Source organism: Phalacrocorax aristotelis, chromosome 1 (assembly GCF_949628215.1).
Source record: "Phalacrocorax aristotelis chromosome 1, bGulAri2.1, whole genome shotgun sequence".
Taxonomy (NCBI): Eukaryota; Metazoa; Chordata; class Aves; order Suliformes; family Phalacrocoracidae; genus Phalacrocorax; species Phalacrocorax aristotelis.
The window spans coordinates 175604518-175625344 of record NC_134276.1 but is presented as its reverse complement, the minus strand read 5'-3'; the positions used below and the strand labels follow the sequence as shown (position 1 = coordinate 175625344).

Below are 20827 nucleotides of genomic sequence, written 5' to 3'. Positions count from 1 at the left end.
ATCAGCCAGCAGTTTTGCCTCTGCAGCAGTGTTGAGCAAGGGCCTGAATGCCAGATGTGCAGAGAGCATGAGCATTGAAACTTTCATTCCTTACTAAGTGATGCTAAAAATCAGGTCATGCAGAAGCAGGAGAAAGTCCTTTTCTACTTTCGGCTAAAGTAGTAATCTGGGTCTTTACTCAGCAAAATCTGGGAAATGAGCAACGAGTGTGAGTGACAGTCCTGGCAAACAAAACCATGAGAAGAAACAGCTTTGTGCTCTGCTTAACTTGTCCTTTGTCAGACAGGTTCTTGTTGTGATGCTGACTGCAAGCAAGTAAGCCTATTAATCTTCAGATAATAGGCTTACCCTGTTATCTGCAAATATTTGTGTGGATCAAGCTCTCAAAGAGTTTCAAGGGTGAAGCTTTTTATTAAGAAGCCCTTTAGGCATTGAACTAACAGCTTTTCCCACAGTCGCAACTTGTTGCTAAACCCAACAAACCAGCACCTTGTTTGAGACCTGAAGGGAAAAACTACATTGAACAAAGATAAGCAGGAGAAAGCCCGTTGCTTCCAGTCACTTCCCAGATAAAATTCATCCCATGCTTTCAGAAGGGCTGCATTTCTTACTGCTCATGAGTGGTAGGAGGTGTCCCACACACGGAGTGCTCTCCCTATGCCTCAGACGACAATGCAGGGGTGTGAGCTCTGGGACCACATTATGCCTGCAGGTAGGTAGGTTATCAGGGAGTGCTACAACGAGGTGACAAGGATAAGAGGTGTCCGGCACTAAGTTGCTGCTTTCAGATTACAGTTATAATGGATAATTTAAAAAAATAAGAAGGTGAGAATCTACAAATGAAATATAACAATCTTGTTTTAGTCTCTGCCTGCCACATCTCAGCAAAGGACAATGTGGGGTAACAGATGTCTTTCACAAACCAAAAGCAACTCCAAACCTTGCTTTACCCCAACAGCAAGGCTACATAAAGCTGCTGGGTTTAAGTGTTGCTATTTCATGGAGAGTTACAGGATAAGTATCACGACCAGAAAGATCAGAGTTTTACTTCTCATCATTCTGCCAACATAGCTATGTATGTTTTTTTCTTCAGATTGGGTTTAACCAGTTGCAAGCAGGAAAAATAAATCCCTGCTTCTGCACGTAAGCAAAAATAGGACAGGTAGTTCTAACAACATATAATCTTAAATGTAAGAGGTTATGCACAGTAGAGGAGGTTACCAGTAAATCAGGACTTTGACATCAGGCAAATAATTACTGGGAATAGTTCTCCTCTGAACAATTATCAGGAAGATCTGTTTGGTTTCTTCATATACTGTAAAGACAAGGTTGAATAAAGAGCTTTGATTTTTCAGTACTTCCCTCTCAGCTGCAGCTTTGACTGGCACTTTGTAAAGGTGAATGGCAAATTCTGCTTATCTCAGGGTGTTTAAGGTGCTGGTTACAATATGATTTTCCTTCAAATACAAATGAGGTTCCCATGAGATGTTTCTTTATGCTTGAGGGATCTCACGTCTCTCTTCATGTTTGGGGATGTGAATTGACGATATATAAAGTGAAGAATGATATTTTTACTTTTTAATGTGGTGAGGTAACAAGGAGTAGAGCTTTATATTGCTTTTGTATCTTCTGAAAATCTGTATAGGCACTGTAATTTGCTTATTTATGTCCATTCAACTGATCTTAATTAACTTGTCTGAATCTGCATTTGAAAAATTTAAACATCTCTTGGATCCAAACAGTGTATTAAAAACATAACAAACAGCAGCAGGAAGATAATTCCATCAAAAGCTTTTCTCCCTTGGTTTGTTATGATATTGTCAACAGTTCTTGATGGAATTACTTCCTTACATCTTGCTTCAGCTCATATATTACTCTTTTCCACAGACTGTTTGAAATATAATTAAAAATGGATGCTGTTTATCTGCCTCATGCAAAAAAAAAAACCCTAAAATCTGTACATTCCAGAAATAAAATATCTTTTCTAGCTGGATATTTATTATTTTATTCAAGCAACACTTGCCTAAATTCCATTTTGCAAAGTTCCTTCTTCTGGCTGTTGATACATTCTCTTACGAATTTAGAACTAGTTAATGACTTTCTGCTGTCCCTATCATGTCAGATTAAGTATTGTATTCAGAAATAAGTGGAAACCAGAAGGGGTTCTGGCAAAGGCTTATTCAGATCCTGAGGTGTAGGATGCAGGTTTTGCAAGGTATGTATAACTATCACAAGAGATGTAAATTTTCCATCAATTAATTTTTTTCCTGCAGGCTCTAAAACCAAATTGTTTCTTAAAGCACTTATTAACTGCTTGGAGGAAGAAGTACGGAAATACGCTGACCTTGCAAAAATGCGTTTGGCTGTAATGTGCCCTTGGGCTAGAAATAATTTCTGCAGTAGGATATAATTTTCTAATTAGATCTTCTTATAAAAAAATTTTCAAATGTGAAATAAAAAAATCCTCCCAAAATGATACTTCATGAAGGCAGATGCATAAATGCATTGTTATTCTTTTTAACTGTAAACAGCTTTCCTTAGAATATGCTGAATGCATCCATTTTGAAATGTACATGACATGATTTTCTATCCGTGACCTCAAATAATTCAGGATTAACGCTTCAGTGGTTGCCTTGTTTAGGTGTGACAGATAATGCATTACACTTGCTGAGGAAGAGGTGGTGAAGTATGAGTCCAACTGGCTTTGTTTTCATTTAGCTATGAGGATAGAATAGCTATAATGAAATTTATAGCCCCTGCAAGTTCCTGGTTTGGTTCAGGGCCTGGGCTTTGGCTCTAACAGTCAGTAGGTTGAAACAAAAGTATTGATTTTATTAACTTTGTGCCATCTTGAATCTGTGAAGGGTCATTGTAGCTGTTTTATGAATAACGAGCAGCTGAGCTCACAGTAAAAGATTTAAAATGGATTAATTCATGATAAATTGAACTTTGAAGGAGAAAGTTTGCCAGCTGATATACTGGCACACTAGCGAGGAGTTGCTCTGAGTAAAACAGTCCAATTATTTTCTTATCTTTTCTTCTTAATGAACTAAGAGATCATTTCTGTTCTCAAAAGTCATTTAAAGGAGTAACTATAAAGTCTTTATTTTAGGCTGAATCCTGCCTCACTCTCCTGAAATGTGCCCTGAAATATGGGTGTCGGAGAGCATGGCAGCAGCCTGTACTGCATGTTAATATTCACTTTATTTTGTAGAGAAGCAACATCCACCTCCATGGAGTGTGTTGTGGAGGCTGATTTATGCATTGCGTTCCTTGTTTTATGGATTTTATGTGTGTGGGACTAGCTTGAGCACAGACCGATGGTCAATGAGTTCTGTTTTCCTCTTGCAGAGCTTAACTTGTACGAGTAGAGGAAGGAAAGGTGTACTAAGTTCAAGCTTTCTACTGTGGCCATCTAGTATAAGCCCTCCTCTACCTCGCTCATATCTCTCCGGTCTTTCCTGCTTATCCTTTAGATAAACCTGCCTTTGTCTGCTGACTACCTAGGGGAACGCCAACCTTTGATTTCCTAACTCACATTTGATGTAGATGCCTTGAGCATTACTGACATGAATTGGCTGCACTCCAGGTAGCTGCTTACTTCACAGGTGGCTAAATTTGGGTATTTTGCTTCTTTAGGACACTATTGGTTAATTTAAATAACTATCCAGTATAACTGAAGGTGTCCCAGTCCTAGCCACTGCAGTAAACTAGTGTACTAGCATCTTATTTGGCAAACACAGAAGTAGGATATACCAATCAAAGCAACTGCTTGTGTTTCTCATACCTCTACTGTTTCTATGAACAATTATTTAGGGACATCCAGAGGCTCTAAGAAAGGGACACGTAGACCTGTATCATCTGAAGATTCATTAACATAAAACAGCTGTCTGTGTGCAGCCAGGAGAGGGGATAACACCTCACTGCTCATCTTTGATCTGCTCTTAGTATGGATTTGTAGATCCTCAAACACACACTCCGGAGATAAGTTTCCATTTAGCTCTGAATGTTACTCTTTTGTCATGATCTCAGTTACCTTATTTATCCCCTAAGACCATTTCCCCCAGCAGCAGAAATACACATGGGCACTGCCCTGTACGTATTTGCTATGGTAATGAACGATTTAGAAGCGTTTAAAAGTGTTTTCACATTTTGAAAGCTCGGAGTTGCTATAAAAATCAGGTAAAGGTTGTTTTGCTAAATGCATTTGTTCAGATTTCCTGAATCCCAAATCCATACACAGGTCCCTGGGGATATGTGAGTTCCACTGGCATTAGCAAGAATGTGATGAAGGATTTCTCATTCCTAAGCAAAACACGCAAAGATCATAGGTCTACTAATGTGGTCTAAAGCCCTTCATGTGCAGTACAAAGCATGTGACAAATAAAGCACTATTTTTCATTCAGAGTTACAAACCTCCCTAGATAGAAGGGTTATTCTGATTGAATGAATGTTTTAAGAGGAAAGGTTTTGTTTTTGTTTTCTAGAGCTGTATTCTGCAATCTGTAGTTCCTGCTTCTGCTTGCAAAAATGGGTAAGGATCCAAAATAAAAAATGCCAGCAACTTGTCAAACTATGGCAAGGGCTGGGTGCATTGAAGGAACCATGCTTTTCCAGCAGACTCGATAGCACATTGATTGGAGTCTTGCTGCCTTCATCCATCTGATGATCTGCTTGTGAAAATCTTTTTTGTTTGCATACGTAGACCACTTTGGCTGGAGGTGCTCTCAAAACTTAATGAGGTACGCCAATGTTGGAACAAATTCCAGGCATTGACCCAGCTTATCAGTGTAGTGGACTTCACTGAGCTGGCAGATTTAAGGGCTTGTAGGAAAATGCTGAAAATAGGAACAGGAAGGGTGGAAGGAACAATCACTGTGGTTGGGCGCTCCACCATGTCTTGTCTGCAATTAGAGACTGCTTTGATTTTCTGAAACAAGTACTGGGAAAGGAGAATATTTTAGGTATCCATGGAGCTAACACAGATCGTTAGTAGCACTTCCTCTTAGTTGTTTACCTTCAGGATTCATTGCTCTCCTAATGCAGTGTGCTTTGTATTTTCAGTCATCACACAAAACATCTAGAAAAATTTGTTGCATATTTCTGCAGGTCTTCATTATCTAGGGTACAATCAAGTATTACCTGGCTTGTTTCATTACATCTTTGCCCTAGAGCTCTGTTGCTTGCCCACCTGCTGTGTGAATAATGTCTTATCCTATATAAAATATTCCTCATTTGGTTCATACACTTCAGCGTGTGAACTCAGAATTGGATTACTTTCAAGTGAAGAAAACCAAATACTTGTGGAAAGCAAACACAGAAGTGTCATGAGCACAGCTGGGTGCAATTTATCTTTCCATTTGAGGGAATACTTGTGGGAATACATTTATAATCTTCATTCAGCTCTACACACTGATGTTAAGCACCGGGTATTTTGACTTCAAACACCTTGCTATTTCTAGAACAACTATGCGGTAGAAAGGTCAATGAGAGGATTATTATGGAAAGATCTTTTCAGTACTAACACACACTAATGAAAGCAAGGCAAAGAGTGATAGTGGAGACTAACCAATTGTGTAGATAGCAATTGTAGATATGATCAACAAGCTGGAACTTTGCTTGAAGCATTTGGAGCAACTTGTCAAGCACTGGGATGCGTACAATATTCATAGCCACCTTCAGCAATTAGAGACAATGAGTAAGACTTCTCTGGTAGAACTGTTATTTCTTGCTTCAAAATGGGCAAGAAGTGTTCAGATTTGAATAATGCAGACTACAATTAGACAACGAGTTTAGCTAGTGCAAATAATCTCATAGGCACACCTAGTACATCAAAGAAAAACACATCATCTAAGCAGAAACAGTATTGGTAATGTAACTACAAAGAGCCTGGGCAAACTCAAACAGCATGAGATATGCTTCTGGATGAAGTCTGTAATACAGTGGCCGTAACTGTAACCAGGGGATGGGAGAAAAGCCACCACTCAGTGCCTATCATGTGGTTAGGCACACTTTTTCTAGCTCCCAAGGTGAAGGGGCATTTCTACTTCAGTACAGCTTCTCTGCTCAGATTCATCCCTGTGTATGACTGATGTGATGGAATAATTATCAGAATTATAAAGTTGATAAAGCTGAATGTTACTCATGCTCTGTGAAAAGAACTTAACGAGGTTGTAAAAGCACTCAGAAGTAACAAAAGGGTTGCCTGTGTAACATTAATTCAAATCTTTTGTGCACATATATTTTCAGGCAATCATGGTTTTGTCATCAGCATCCCGCAATCTCTAGAGTCTTTATTTTATATTATGTGTAGATTGAGGGTGTTTAGTTTTAAAGCAGTTATTTGGCATTTTGTGTATTCCTTGTTGTTTATCATGTGTGGCCCCTTATTTTATTTATCATATGCTGTGTGAACATTTTTCTAAAGAGAAAGGGGGTCTTTAAGGTGATTTTATCAGAGACTGTGTTTTCAAACTCATTTGTGCATGTATTGTGACCATTTTAGAGAGGAAAAGCTGAGGTACAGCAGTAGTAAGGCCAAAAATAGCTGCTGGTTTTTGACTGCGGTTTGAGTTGCTGGTAACCTATATTTTAAGATACCCCTGCAGCAAACTATAGGTTCAAAGAACACATTTGCATGCATTACATCTTTACAAGTCAGATGCTAGGCTCTAAAGAAAATTAGAAGTTCTTTATTGGTGTCTGGCTTGTTAAAAATGTTGGTTAAAGCAGTCACCTAATAACTTGCAGGTTGCGGGAAGTTTGGTACACCAGGGGCTTCAGTCGTGCTTCATATAGTCCCTTTTGTTACAGAAGTCTTTCAGCTTCTTTGAAAAATGACAGAAAGCAGCTTGCTTTAATGCAAAATTCAGATTCATCCCTAGAGCAGACCTCTTATAAGCACTAAATTAATGAAGTGTTTCTAGAGAAAAAATAGTATGTGGTTGTGTTATAAAAACTGAGACGTTATGTACATTTACAATGAGAGTGGTGACTGCTGGGCTGTTTGCTTGCTCTCCATTTGCTGGTCTGAACCCAGACCTAGGCAACACACAGCTGGCTTAGGTGAGCTGCTGGGCAGGGAGGAACCTTTGGCCAGTTATCTGAAAACAAATTTCTGTCAAGCATGTGCAAACAGTGATTTTGAAGAGATTTATAAATTATCCAGATTTGAAAGGATTTATCTTAGAAACAGAGAAATGTACGTCCTTAATGTGAAGATTATGGATTGCTGAATTTCAAGGTTCTTCTCCAGTTCCTCTTGGGACCCATGGGATTCGCAAAGATAAGATTGCCAAAACTTGTCAAAATAGGGCATTTTTCTCTTAGCCTCAGTATCCCAGATAGCTGAACTGCATTATCTGACATTTTCTTTTAAAGAAATCGACATGAGGCTGACATCCAGCAAGAAAAAAAAAAAGCAGATTTTGCCAATAACTAGCTAGCTAAAATGTGGTCTTAAAAAGTGAAGTGGTGTCAGGCATTAATGAGCAGCAGTGCTAACCTGGCCTGTCATAAACTCTGTGGGATGCGTGAAAAAGAGAAAAGTAAATGAAAGATAAAATGAAAATGAAAGTTGAATCTTAGCCAGTATATTAAAAGCCTATATTAAATCCATTAGATACAGTTTGACAATGAATATTGTTTTGATGAGGGGTAGGAGGAAGAACAGAAATTACAGTGATAATTTGCTGCAGGCTCCCAAGAATGGTTTTTCAATCTCAAGGTGGTGTACACCTAGTTTTGCCAGATTTGTTTATTGTATATTTGCTAGTTTAAAGGAGAAATAAATATGAATCATCAAGAGTTTTTTCCAAAGTGTAAATAAGGTATCTTAATTATCCAAAAATTGTATTAACTCCTCTGACAGCAACTGAGCTATGTAGACATGGGGAAAGAGGGCTGAAAAGGTGGAAACGGTAAGTACCAAGAGATAAAAGAATTAGCTGCGTGAACAAGTTAAACCAACGCTGGACAATGCACTAAAATAAGAACAGAACAAAGACTTTCATTTCCAGAAGGGCAGCTCATACGGACTGTTTTGCTGGAATTTTCCATTTTCACTATCTATTTTCAAAAGGTTGGTACAAAACATTGTTTCAGGTAGGAATCAGTTTCTCTAATAGTCCTTAGAAAAATGCCATACAGGAAAGACGTTTTGAATAATCCTAGTTTTTACAGGCATACTGAATATTAACAGAAATTTGGGGGTATGAAAGCCCCCAAATTTAGAAAACATCTTGAGCACCTATCATAAGAGAAAAAAATTCCATACAAATATAGTGATGACTCTGAAAGGTCAGTAGTGGAGGTGTCAAAATAATCTTCTATATATGTTACAAGATGGCCATGAGTGTTCCCAGAACCCACTAATAATCCACTGGTGAGTGAAGTGTGATGAGTGTGAAACACCACAGAGAAGCCATAACAGAAAAAAAACATGGCCATAGTCATTTTTGCTTGAAAACTTCAGCTTTAGGGAGCATGTTTGTATTCTGTGTATCAGCTGAACTATTTCAGAATTTAGAAAATGTGAATCATCTGACAGAGGAAAATGTGCATGCAATGAAGTACCAAAATTAAAATAGAATAAAATGACAAACAAACATGGAGAAACAGAATTAAATGTCAATTTTTCTCCCCAGGGTCTTAGGGTAGACTCAGGAAACTGATGGTCAAGTATTAATTGACATGAATGTCATACATTAAAAGTCCACGTTGCTTGTGAAAGTACCCAATAAATTTCACTTTGGATCTGGCTTATGATTTTTTTTCCTTTTTTAAAGTATCTTTTAATGAGGGCATATTACCTTTTCTAGAACTTAACCACATTTAATGTTATTTATGTTTTCATCCATCTTTAAGGTTATCAGTCTTAACACTGTTAACAGTCTTAACATAAGGTATATTCCCATGTGGTACATAGCAATTGAATAATGTCCTTTAGCATCAATGAAATTCTGTATCACATTAGACAGTGAAAAATACGACAGTGAAAGTACGACTAGTGCTTCAGAGATGGTTCTTAGATGAAGTGCTTAACTGCTCTAGCAAGTCCACCGGAGAGCTACAAAGATGACCGGGGGACTGGAGCATCTCCCTTATGAGGAAAGGCTGAGAGACTTGGGTTTGTTCAGCCTGGAGAAGAGAAGACTGAGGGGGGATTTCATCAATACCTATAAATGTCTGAAGGGTGGGTGTCATGAGGATGGGACTGGCCTCTTTTCAGTGGTGCCCAATGGCAGGACAAGGGCAATGGGCAGAAGTTGGAACAGAGGAAGTTCCACTTAAATATAAGGAAAAAAATTCTTTCCTGTGAGGGTGACAGAGCAGTGGCACAGGCTGCCCAGGGAGCTTGTGGAGCCTCCTTCCCTGGAGACATTCAAAACCCACCTGGACGCATTCCTGTGCCCCCTGCTCTGGGTGTGCCTGCTCAAGCAGGGGGGTTGGACAAGATGACTCCAGAGGTCCCCTCCAACCCCTACCGTTCTGTGATTCTGTGATTCTGTGATTCTGTGAATGTGGGCAGCCTATAAGGTGTGGTATTATAATTGTTTAGATATTAAATTTTATTGTTAAATCACTCGTGTATATTACCTGGAAATGTTGCAGACAACATATTTATTTGTAGCCATTGTACTCGTCGGTAGAAAATGCAGCATTGTAATAAACTCTTGCCCTCTGAAATATGTTTATCTTGTCACTGAGGTGGCTTACTAATGTGATTTTCTACCTTTTGCAAAACGAAGGTAATGCTTGCTGCAGTTGCTATGATACAAGACTAGTGCACTGATCTTTTTGGTGCATCAGCACACATTTTATACCATGCAGTTCACCGTGACTGCTGTTATGACTTTCTAAAGCCTTCCATGAAAAAGTAGAAAAGTGAATCCTAAAACACCACATGTAAAATAAGGATTCACAGGTATTTTCCTTATTTGCTCTGTAGCAATGACTAGTAGCAATAGTACTGAGTTTTAACTCGACCGTAGGACTGAATTTTAGATTTTTTGTAAAAGGCAGCTCATGGCATAGGCTACAGCAAAACAAGGGTATTATATACTCTCTCTTGTGTTTTGAACTTTGCCACCATGCATGAATATGTCACCTAGCTTTGTCTTTCCAAATGTTATGTGTCTAGAACAGGCTTTATCAATCCTCCTCTCTCTAGGAGAGGGAAAGGCATAAAGAAGCACCTTCAGTGGACAGTTAATCCCACAAACCAGAGACATTTTAAGCCAGGATAAAGTACCTCCTAGAGAAGCCTACTTCTTTGTACTGGTTAGACAGGGCACCTAGATAGAGAGCGTAAATGAGGTACCTAACTTTTATATAGCTAAAACTATAGGAGATGAATCCCACTGGAAGTGATAAGGTGAATATTTTTCAAACTCTGTGGCCTGGGAATAATCCAAAACAGGATGGACAGGTGGACATGCAGAAAAACTGGGAGTGTACTGCTGTACATGGCAATAAGCTACAAGTCATAACACCACGGAGAAACAATTGTGTAGGGAAAGGTTTGAGAAACACAGATCAACCTCCCTTCCATGCCAAAGCAAGGCTTGTGTGAGAGTAGGTAAGTGACATTTCTGTAAGAGTAGTCTTTCTCTCATTTGCATCCTTTGACTCAGTCTCCCAAAGCAGAAAACTTGAAAGCCTGTGTTTCCTGAGAGATGTATAAACATGTTCTCTGTCAACTCTGGTGACCATATTGTCAGGGAATCCTATTTTGGTGTCATTGCACTCACTAGACAAAGGCTGAAGACAAGAAATAAAGTTTTGGAAATACTGGCTTCCTGCTGACAGTTGATTAGGCTGCAGAAGAGATACTCCTTTTATTTTTCTGTAGCCTGGAAATTCATCAGGTGTTCTCCAGGCTATTAATAATGCTTTGGCTAGCAATACTAGGTCGTTTTAATGGATTTTCCTGCCAGTGTACTGAATGTGATTGCAATGAAGCATGAAACAACCTGTTTTAATGACTTACACTAGTGCTTGCTTAGATCTGATGTTAATTTTTTAAAAGGCACCTGGGTCTTTCATTAATTGAACAAGCAACCACTTGACAGTGAGTGAATAATTAATTAAAAAGTCTGAAAACTAATATTCACTGTACATTATGAAATATTACTGAAAAATTTCTGGTAAACCTCTTGAAGAATAAGTAATTGCATCTATTGATTTTGAGATGCTTTCTGCCTATTGACATGCAGTATGTAAAGTAGATGTGCTCTTTTCTCTGCAGCTGGGATGACAGCAGCTCAGTTAGTAGTGGCCTCAGTGACACTCTTGACAATCTCAGCACGGATGATTTGAATACCACCTCATCTGTCAGCTCTTATTCCAATATAACTGCCTCTTCAAGGAAGAACACTCATGCCCAGGTGAGTAGCTTTCCATTAACATTTCTTGCAACACCCCACAAGTGTGCAGGATAACAAAGAAAAAATTTTAGTATCAACATCTCTGAAACAAATGAAATATTCATATTTTACAAACTTCTGTATCACACTTGAGTGCAAGAAGCCCATGGACCCCGCTGACCTAACCCTGACCCTTGGGCTGGCACCCCAGATGCCCTGCTCCCAGGGCACATCCCACTGCTGAAGGTGCCAGCTGGTGAGACCCTGCTCTGCTGGTCTGGGGGAGTCCCCACTGGTCCCAGCAGCAGGAAGCCCCCAGCCCCTGCTGCACCCTAACACAAAAAACACAATATGACTGGATCTGTGATGGGTGCATTCCTACTCACTTCATCCCATTTGGAGTATCTCTTTCAATGGATAGCACAATTTTAAATAAGATAGTTTTCACCTTCCATGAGCTGACACACATCACAGAGGAAGTGCATATGCTGCACCATCCTTTCCCTGTTCTCTCCACTGGAAGAAAAGAGGTTGAAGGAGGGAGCCCACAGGTGGCAGAGCTTCTCTTCTCCCCAGTTAGATCTGGGAATGAGTGTGTCCCATGGACCCACAAGCTGACAATGCATAGTGTCAAAATAGAGTTCTGAGGAGCGTACAGCCACAAGCTATATACATAATACATATATGTGTGTGTGTGTAAATATAAAGCCCTTGCGCCAGCTATCCCAGTATTTCTTCCCAACTCCCCTCAAAAGAAAAAGAAAGAAAAACTGAAGAGTTAGTCCCAATAGAAAAGTATTGTCTGCCATGTCATCTCCTGCTCACAGGCAGCAAAGTTCATGACTGGACACTCAGCATAGGGGAAGATTTGTTGCCTCCAGTGATATAATGTTAAGTATTCCGGACACAAGACTGACACTCCCAATTCCATTTAGACTCCTGCAGGCAGCCACAGCAATTCAGAGATCCATTTTGTAGCTGTACATTGTGGCAGACTTTGTCAACAAGAGAAAAAAAATCACATTTGTCATTTCCTCCACATAATGGGGAAATAAAGTTACTCTGGGAATGAAGATTACTTTAATCTGCAGCAGGGCAGATTTCAGACCAATGTCGTATTCATGCAAAAATCCTTTCACAGATGCCAGCCTTCTTCAGCCCTTACCATTGCCTTTCCCACCCCATCAGGGTCTCCCACGGTTGCTAACTGGAGATCAGCCTTTTTACTTTTATATCAACAGCGATGGCCAGCTACTCCTGGTTTATTTGTTCCACTGCATCATCATCATCATCATGACCGGGAAATCTCAGGCTGACTATTTAAATTTTTGTGGTTTTTTCATTCGAGTGATCTCATGTTCTAGCTGCTCAATCAGATGCTATCTGGAATTTGTTCAGTGATAGACAGAGATGCAGCACATGTTCAAATGTTGCTTTCCTGCCAGAGCTGCTTTATGTTATGAAGGCTAGGAACAGACCTTTATCAGGTCTGCCTTTACCAGGCAGATTAATCAGAACACACTGAACTCCATGCTAACCTGCAATCTCAGTCAGAAGTTCAGATGAACAGAATATATAAATATTTTGCCAGCTGTTCTCCAGGTGTAAGACACACTCATGAAACACAGAGATCCCGTTTGCAGTCTTTTTAAGTGATCGGAGCAGTGAAAGCTAGCTATAGCCTGAGGCAGAAATCGCATATTTTGTTGTTGTTTTCTTATTAAAAGAGGATTAACATCACTTTTTGGATCCCATAATGGTGAAGAGAGGCTTTTAGAATGTATTATACTTGTAATTTATTGGAAATTATGCAGTTTGCTTTAAAAATGTATAGCTATGTGTTCATTTCTAAGAAAAGTTCTGGGAGCATTTCACATGTTGTAACAATAACGCTAACGAAAATTCTCTTCTGAAGGACTCTGCAACATTTGCGTAGATGTTTGCTTGGGCTCTTTTCCCATCAACACTTACCCAAAAATCTGTGCTAGTGTCTCCAAAGCACATATGAAATTACGGAAGTGCAGAGAGCTTTTGCATTTTGTACGCCTCGGACGACAAATATGTAAACAGCAACTATTATTCTGTCGATCATCTAATCAGTATTAATCCTGCTTATGACAGCAGTGCCTAGGAAACAGCCACAGAAGGGTCTCTGTGGAGAAGGAGTTGTGGCAACACAGAATAATAAATAGCCCTCCGCTGAACGCGATCCAGTTTGCAGACCCGCTTCGGTTGGCTGTATGAGGATAGGGCTGGGGTTACATCAGAAAAAAGTAGTAAAGAGTGATACCTGAGAGCAGCCCCACTTTTTGCTGTTAAAGAGGGGCAGAGATAAGCAGGACTGGTGAGATGATGATGTGCAAATAAGGCTTGAGGCTGAGGTCAGGAGGCTGCAGGAAAACACAGGAGGAAGGGTTACAATGAACAGCCTGTCAGCACAAAGAACGCGAGTCTTGTCAAACACAGAGGGTAGGGTCAGTCGCCAACATTTCTATTTAAGCTTCTTTCCCAGCTTCTATGTTGTCTATGTTGTTGGGGTGTTCCTTGCAGCACACCCTTATCAGCATGCACCAGGAAAAGCAGAGGTGTTAGGTCCTCACTGGGGCATCTTCCACATGGGTCTGAGTTTTGGAACAAGTGTGACCCCAACAGGTTACTCTCACCCTGCTGGTGGGTAGTGCTTGCGTAAGTCTCTCTTCTAGCTGCTCTGCTAGCTGATATAGCTAGAGTGAGTTTCTTGTTGGAAACAGTTCACTTTCGTGGAGACAAACCAGTAGGAAAGGCATCAGCTGTAACACTGACAATTTTGCTAAAGATGTCATCTTTGCGCAATAGTGGCACAACATACTCAGTGCTGCTGGAGTAATATTCCTAATTTGGTCAATGGAAGATTTAGGTAGGAAAAGGCATGAAACCAGACTGAAGTGGTTTTTGTAGTATATTTAGGAATTTCCCCATTCAAGCTTTTAGAAAAACTCTCAGCACAGTGAAATTCAGAGGGAGTTGAGGGTATCACCACTGATGATTAGAGTAAATTATGTTTCACTTCATTATGATTTATCTATGAAAGAGAGTTGAAATCTTTTGAAAATAAGAGGAAAGATAAAAATATCTTCCCAAAATGGGAATGTTTTTAAACTTTTGGGACCAGGATACCAAAGTTTTAGAAAGGAGGTTTCCATGGCCCTAGCTACAGACAAATCAATATGCTTATTCTCTTCCCCTCCTGTGATGGAAGAAACTGGCAAATACTGAAGATGTTTAGACTGACCATTTCCATTTCTCATGCAAATTTCTTGCAGCTGAAGACGGACTCAGAGAAGCGCTCAGTTACGGACAGTGAAACTTGGGGCAGCACTGAAGAACTGAAGAAGCCAGAGGAAGACTTTGACAGCAGCGTAGACAGCAGTGGCAAGTGGAAAGGCCTTCCCTCAGGGCTGTCTGAAGACTCAGAGAAGGGGGTGCAGAAAGCATCTCTCTCTGTTTCGCAGACCGGATCCTGGAGGAGAGGCATGACTGCACAAGTAGGAACAACTCAGTCCAGGCACAAAGCAGGAACAAGTGCACTCAAGACCCCAGGTAGGAAACTTCTGTAGTTAGATTGCAGCACTTCATTTATAAGTGGTAAGGAATCTTTAGTGGGCTAAAAATAATTAACAAATATTATCAGGGTGTGAAGACATGAGGAACTCTAAACATACTGGTAATGCTTCTCATAAATGACTGCAAGCCAAGATTGTATATAATATACTAATTTTTTCATCTCTATAACTGTTAGTTTGCTACACTGAATACCAATAATTTATTAATCATACATAAATGTACCCATAACATAAACTGATTACATTTTGTTTTACTACAATTTGAGGACGTCAGCTTCTATTAGGGAATTCTTAAAAGTATTTTTGGACTCATGTCTGCCTTATCTTTGTTCTCTAGAAAACCTGTACATTTGATAATTGAACATATGTATAGAAATGGCAAAAGATTAGAAGTTGAGATAAAAAGGTATAACATTCAAGTCAGGAGACTCAAAAGGAGTGTTTCTGGACTAAAGCTGAATTGTCACATTCCAGATACTGCAGGTATTCAATAGTCCATTGTTAAGAAATTGAAAAAAATAACTTTTTATACACTCTCTTCAGTGTTAGATGAGTTCTTCCCTTCTTCTGAAAGGCCTCTTGGAAGTAGTAGCCGCTTTTGCAATCTAGTTTTGAAGCAAAAAATCCAAAGTTGGCATAAGACATAATTATTAAGACCATCTAATCCATCATTTTATTAGGGAAATATCGAGCCTTTATAGGACATTTTCTAGACCTTTGTTGTTCTGTCCTGACAAAATACTGCATAAACATGCATTCACCCGCAGTTTTAAAGGTAACTAGCAGAGAACTCCTCAGAATAAATCCAAATCCTTTGTGAGCCACTTGTTTTTAATTTGCAGTTTAGAACTGTTAAACATTGGTCAGCCTCTGGTCTATAAGATCCCCAAGGAACGTCGCTGCAGTCAGTGGTCATACGGATGCAGAAATGACACCTCTGTAATAGTGATTTTAAAAAGGAGATACTACAAGGGTTACCACATGCCAAGCTAAGTTTCCCAGAATATCTGTTCTGCTGAAGATGAGCCGGCAGCCACTGTGCAACATGGAACAGAGGCCTTAATTTTTGAAGCATATAGTAATAGTTTGTGTGTTTGAAGTGTAGGAGTTTGATCCGTTGGCATGTGCGACTGTTTGTGTAGCACAAAATGTGCACTGCATAAAAACATGAGTGGATTTAGTGCTGACTTGTAGGTGTTGCTCTTTATTACAGTTCAGTTCCTTAAAATGTATTAGGCCACCCACCTCCAAAACTTCCATAATCAAGTAATTCACAGAGTGAATTAAAAACATTGTTATACTGAATATGAGTTCCTTATTAGGAGCATAAAATAGAAGCTTAAAGACAAATTAGAATAGAAGAGAAATGGCATTTTTTGTTTGTAAAGTTGTTTGTAAAAATTAGAAGATGGTATTTTCTTTTAAAGATAGAAGAAGATATCTTATTTATGCTTTTCTGAATGTCACAATAATGTTATGTAGTAATATCTGGTATATAGGTATGTAACTGTGCAGTCCTGAAGACAGCCTCTCAGAAAATCAAAAATCTTGAAAAGATACCAAGGGTATGACAAAGGCTATTAACTCATGTAATTGATATCATTATAGATCAATAAGTTTCATACCATGGGAACATAATCTCTCCCTGATAATTTTGTGTAACTAAAACCAGAACAAATTTAGTTATAAGCTAAGGAAATGTAATCAGTGGAAACCAAAGAACTCAATAAGTACCGCTAATTTCTACATGCATAATTAATGTCACACTTCTGGAAATGTTAATTACATGTCATGTTTTATGTTCAAATGTTATTTCTTACATATAGAAATATTATTAATAGGTAAAAAAGCACCAATAAAATTTCTTATAGTTCATTCAGGATAATTTTCTACATCTATGCTCTCTAGCTTTATATGAAACTGGAAGTTGTCAGGAGAATTTCAAGCTTCTAATAATTAATGCTTACCAGTGATGTACCATACCTACTACTGACTGCTGATGGGGGACTAAAGACCAAATTGGTCTGTTTTCTTAGGGTAATTTTTCTATTTCTGTATTTTTTCATCTTGAAATCATAACTATAGAGTGTCAAAATTAGATATTGAGACATTACAGTTTAAACACAAGTGACCTTTTCAAATATACTTTTATTTAGGAAAAACAGATGATGCAAAAGCTTCAGAAAAAGTGAAAACTCCCCTGAAAGGGGCCTCCATCCAGCGCTCTCCCTCGGATGCAGGAAAAAGCAGTGGCGATGAAGGAAAAAAGCCTCCCTCTGGCATTGGGAGATCAACTGCTACGGGGTCCTTTGGATTCAAGAAGTCTGGGATGGGATCTTCTACTATAATAACCACAAGTGGAGCGACTATCACAAGTGGGTCAGCGACGCTAGGAAAAATGCCAAAATCTTCAGCCATCGGCGGGAAGTCCAACGCAGGGCGGAAAACAAGCTTAGATGGTTCCCAGAACCAGGATGATGGCGTCCTGCATGTGAACTCAAAGACAACTCTGCAGTATCGAAGTTTGCCTCGCCCATCGAAATCCAGTGGTAGCGGGATCCCCGGCAGGGGCGGCCACCGCTCCAGCACCAGCAGCATCGACTCCAACGTCAGCAGCAAGTCTGCTGGTGCTGCTGCCACCAAACTGCGAGAGCCAAGCAAGATCGGGTCTGGGCGGTCCAGCCCCGTCACCATCAACCAGACAGACAAGGAAAAAGAGAAAGTGGCCGTATCTGATTCTGAGAGTGTCTCACTCTCCAGTTCCCCCAAATCCAGCCCAACTTCAGCGAGCGCCTCGGGCACGCCGGGACTTAGGCAGCCGGGATCCAAATACCCAGATATTGCCTCACCCACCTTTCGAAGGTTAGTACTTTTCTATAAATTCCTGAAGTTGCAGTATATAAAGCAGGGGTTTTCAATGTGTTGAAGCACTGGGCAAAAAGCCTTTTGCGGACATATTTTGCCAGAGAGAACCATGTGCAAAAGGATAAAAGAGTAATATTTTTTCACACAATGCAGTTATTTCTCTAAGGCCTAAAGACCTTCCCAGACCTGAAATGGCTGTTCCTGGAGCTTTGAGCATTTTAGGTACATTCCCATAACAACAGTTTGAAGGCTAGAATAAGTTGGACTCGATGATCCCTATGGGTCCTTTCCAACTCAAGATATTCTATGATTCCAATTTCTTATTAAATATTCAGGCACATGAGAAGTTCCCTCACAATACTCTGATAAACCCCCAAAGGGAAGAAGGACGCCTCATTCAAGCACATGCTGTTACTGGAACAGGCAATGCCATAGCCTGGTCGGGGAACAGAAGAGCTCTGTAGATAAAGAAAATATTTGCTTTCACATTGTTGGCAGCTCCAGCTACAAGCATTACATTATCTCAGCAGCTTTGTTACATCTTTCATCACAAATATTAGCAAAGCTAAATTTCAGTTGGAAATGCTCTATTGTAACGTTTCTGGAAGTATAAATCGGGATGGAGCATTCGCACTGTTGGCGAACAAGCCAATATTGCCCTCTTGTGCCTACTTACCAAAACAGCATCTCCAGGCTGCTGGGGAGCTGCAGCTGATTTCTGTGGGCTTGGTAATATGTAAAATGGCTTTTTATGTTATTAGCCATACTTACTTTACATTACAATAAGTTTTGCATTTATTTCTTATGAATTTATGAGCTGCACATTAACTGCAGCTTAAAATGTTTCCAGTAAAACATTGTCATCATATGACGTTTTATTTCAACATTTCAGAGGACTTGGGGGTTTATTTTCATTATCACTGTAGAATTTTCTTCTATAGAATTGCTGGAATCAATTATATCAAATACACCTCTGTCACGACTGCCCTTGGAGACATACTGAACTCATTTAGCTCTGGTGCAGTTTATTCCATCTGAATGGTTACTACATGACAAATGACCGCGTGACCATCTGTGCAAAAGAACAACAAGAGGGAAATTTTACACAAATACTTAGATGTTTATTAAAATATGAAGGATTTTGCAAGTGTTTGTTGCAATCATTTTAGCTGATTTGAGAAGTGAAGGGTTTAAAAGCTAATGACTTAGCCGTGGGAACGCTTAATTCCTGAATTTGGGTAATCTGTTTATGCACTAATAAGACAAAAATGTTCTTATTTTAACTCTCTCTGGGAGGGTCTGTATGTGCAAAGAGCACATCTGAACAGGAGTGAATGAGAGCTGTTGCTAATGAAACAAACCCTGATTATTGTGATATGGTTAAGTGAATTTAATTTTGCGATGCGATTGATCAACTAGGTAGGCATGATTTTAGTAGCAGTAATTAAAAATGTGTAGTTTGGCTCTTAGGATGTTACGCCATGAATGTTTAATGTGGCTATCAGTTTCTCTAAAGCTATTTGTTTTACATTTAGGTTGTTTGGTGCCAAGGCAAGTGGTAAAGCTGCCTCTGCACCCAGTACTGAAGGTGTGAAACCCACATCGGCAATGCCCAGCCCTAGTACCACATTGGCACGGCAAGGCAGCCTGGAATCGCCATCCTCGGGCACAGGCAGCATGGGCAGTGCAGGTGGGCAAAGTGGTAGCAGCAGCCCCCTCTTCAGTAAACCTTCGGACTTAAATGCAGATGTTGTAAGCTTAAGTCACTCCTTGGCTTCCAGTCCCGCCTCAGTGCACTCTTTCACATCAGGTGGTCTTGTGTGGGCTGCAAACCTGAGCAGCTCTTCAGCGGGCAGTAAGGACACACCAAGTTACCAGTCCATGACTAGCCTTCACACCAGTTCCGAGTCTATTGACCTTCCTCTTAGCCATCATGGCTCTCTCTCTGGACTGACAACAAGCACTCAGGAGGTTCAGAGCCTGCTCATGAGGACTGGAAGCGTCAGATCTACTCTTTCGGAAAGGTGAGCTTGCCTATAGATACAGTGACCACAAAACCAGCAAGAGGCAAAAGGACAGGAGCCAAAAAAATAAACCCTCCACCTGTTTTCCTAAAGGGACACTGTTTAATTAGCAGATAGTCCTTTATGTAAAAAAGGGAAGGAAGGAAGGAAGGAAGGAAGGAAGGAAGGAGGGAGGGAGGCAGGGAGGGAAGGAAGGAAGGAAGGAAGGAAGGAAGGAAGGAAGGAAGGAAGGAAGGAAGGAAGGAAGGAAGGAAGGAAGGAAGGAAGGAAGGAAGGAAGGAAGGAAGGAAGGAAGGAAGGAAGGAAGGAAGGAAGGAGGGAGGGAGGGAGGGAGGGAGGGAAGGAAGGAAGGAAGGAAGGAAGGAAGGAAGGAAGGAAGGAAGGAAGGAAGGAAGGAAGGAAGGAAGGAAGGAAGGAAGGAAAGTAATCGCAGGCATTGGACATGGAATCAACTGCCTTTTAAGGTTTTACAAGCACATTTTCTATGTTGAGAAGTTTTTCTGCTCCCCTGTTCTGGAGAACAACCAGAAAAAAGGGGAAAGTCGTCCAATTAAGGCAAATCTAAACAGCCACAGGGTGACTCCTGCATGCTGGATCTACCTGCTGTCCCAGCAATTGGCAGCTCCAAAGCTGTATCATTGCTAACAAATCTTCTCCAGCAGTGGGACCCTGCCAATTTTCTTCCCATTAGCTCTAAGCACAGGCAGAGCTGGTGGGCCCCTGCCTTCAGCTGACCAGTCTTGCCTTAAAATGCCCAGTCCTGGCAAGTTGCTTCTTACATGGTAATAGTTACATAGATCCTTACTAAAATGCAGTTTTACTGGCAGGGAGACAGTTTACAAGAGGAGACGCTCAATATATGCACAGTCCTGGTGAGTGTCTGGAACAGCCAAACAAATGCAAGAAAGAGTTTTCCTCTGCTTGCTTTTTTTAATATGCAGATATTTCACCATTTATTTTATATTATAAA

The 20827-nt window shown here is 40.1% G+C and overlaps 1 protein-coding gene across 5 annotated transcripts in view; it reads left to right on the top strand.

Moving 5' to 3' along the window:
- Positions 1 to 20827, top strand: part of NAV3 (neuron navigator 3) — a 409880-nt gene that overhangs the window by 332030 nt on the left and 57023 nt on the right. For all 5 annotated transcript variants that reach the window (XM_075080754.1, XM_075080751.1, XM_075080753.1 and 2 more), the window contains exons 13-16: positions 11249 to 11387; positions 14669 to 14945; positions 17125 to 17830; positions 19369 to 19857. In XM_075080754.1, the coding sequence (XP_074936855.1) occupies positions 11249 to 11387; positions 14669 to 14945; positions 17125 to 17830; positions 19369 to 19857 (1611 nt within the window). The remainder of the gene's footprint in view (positions 1 to 11248; positions 11388 to 14668; positions 14946 to 17124; positions 17831 to 19368; positions 19858 to 20827) is intronic.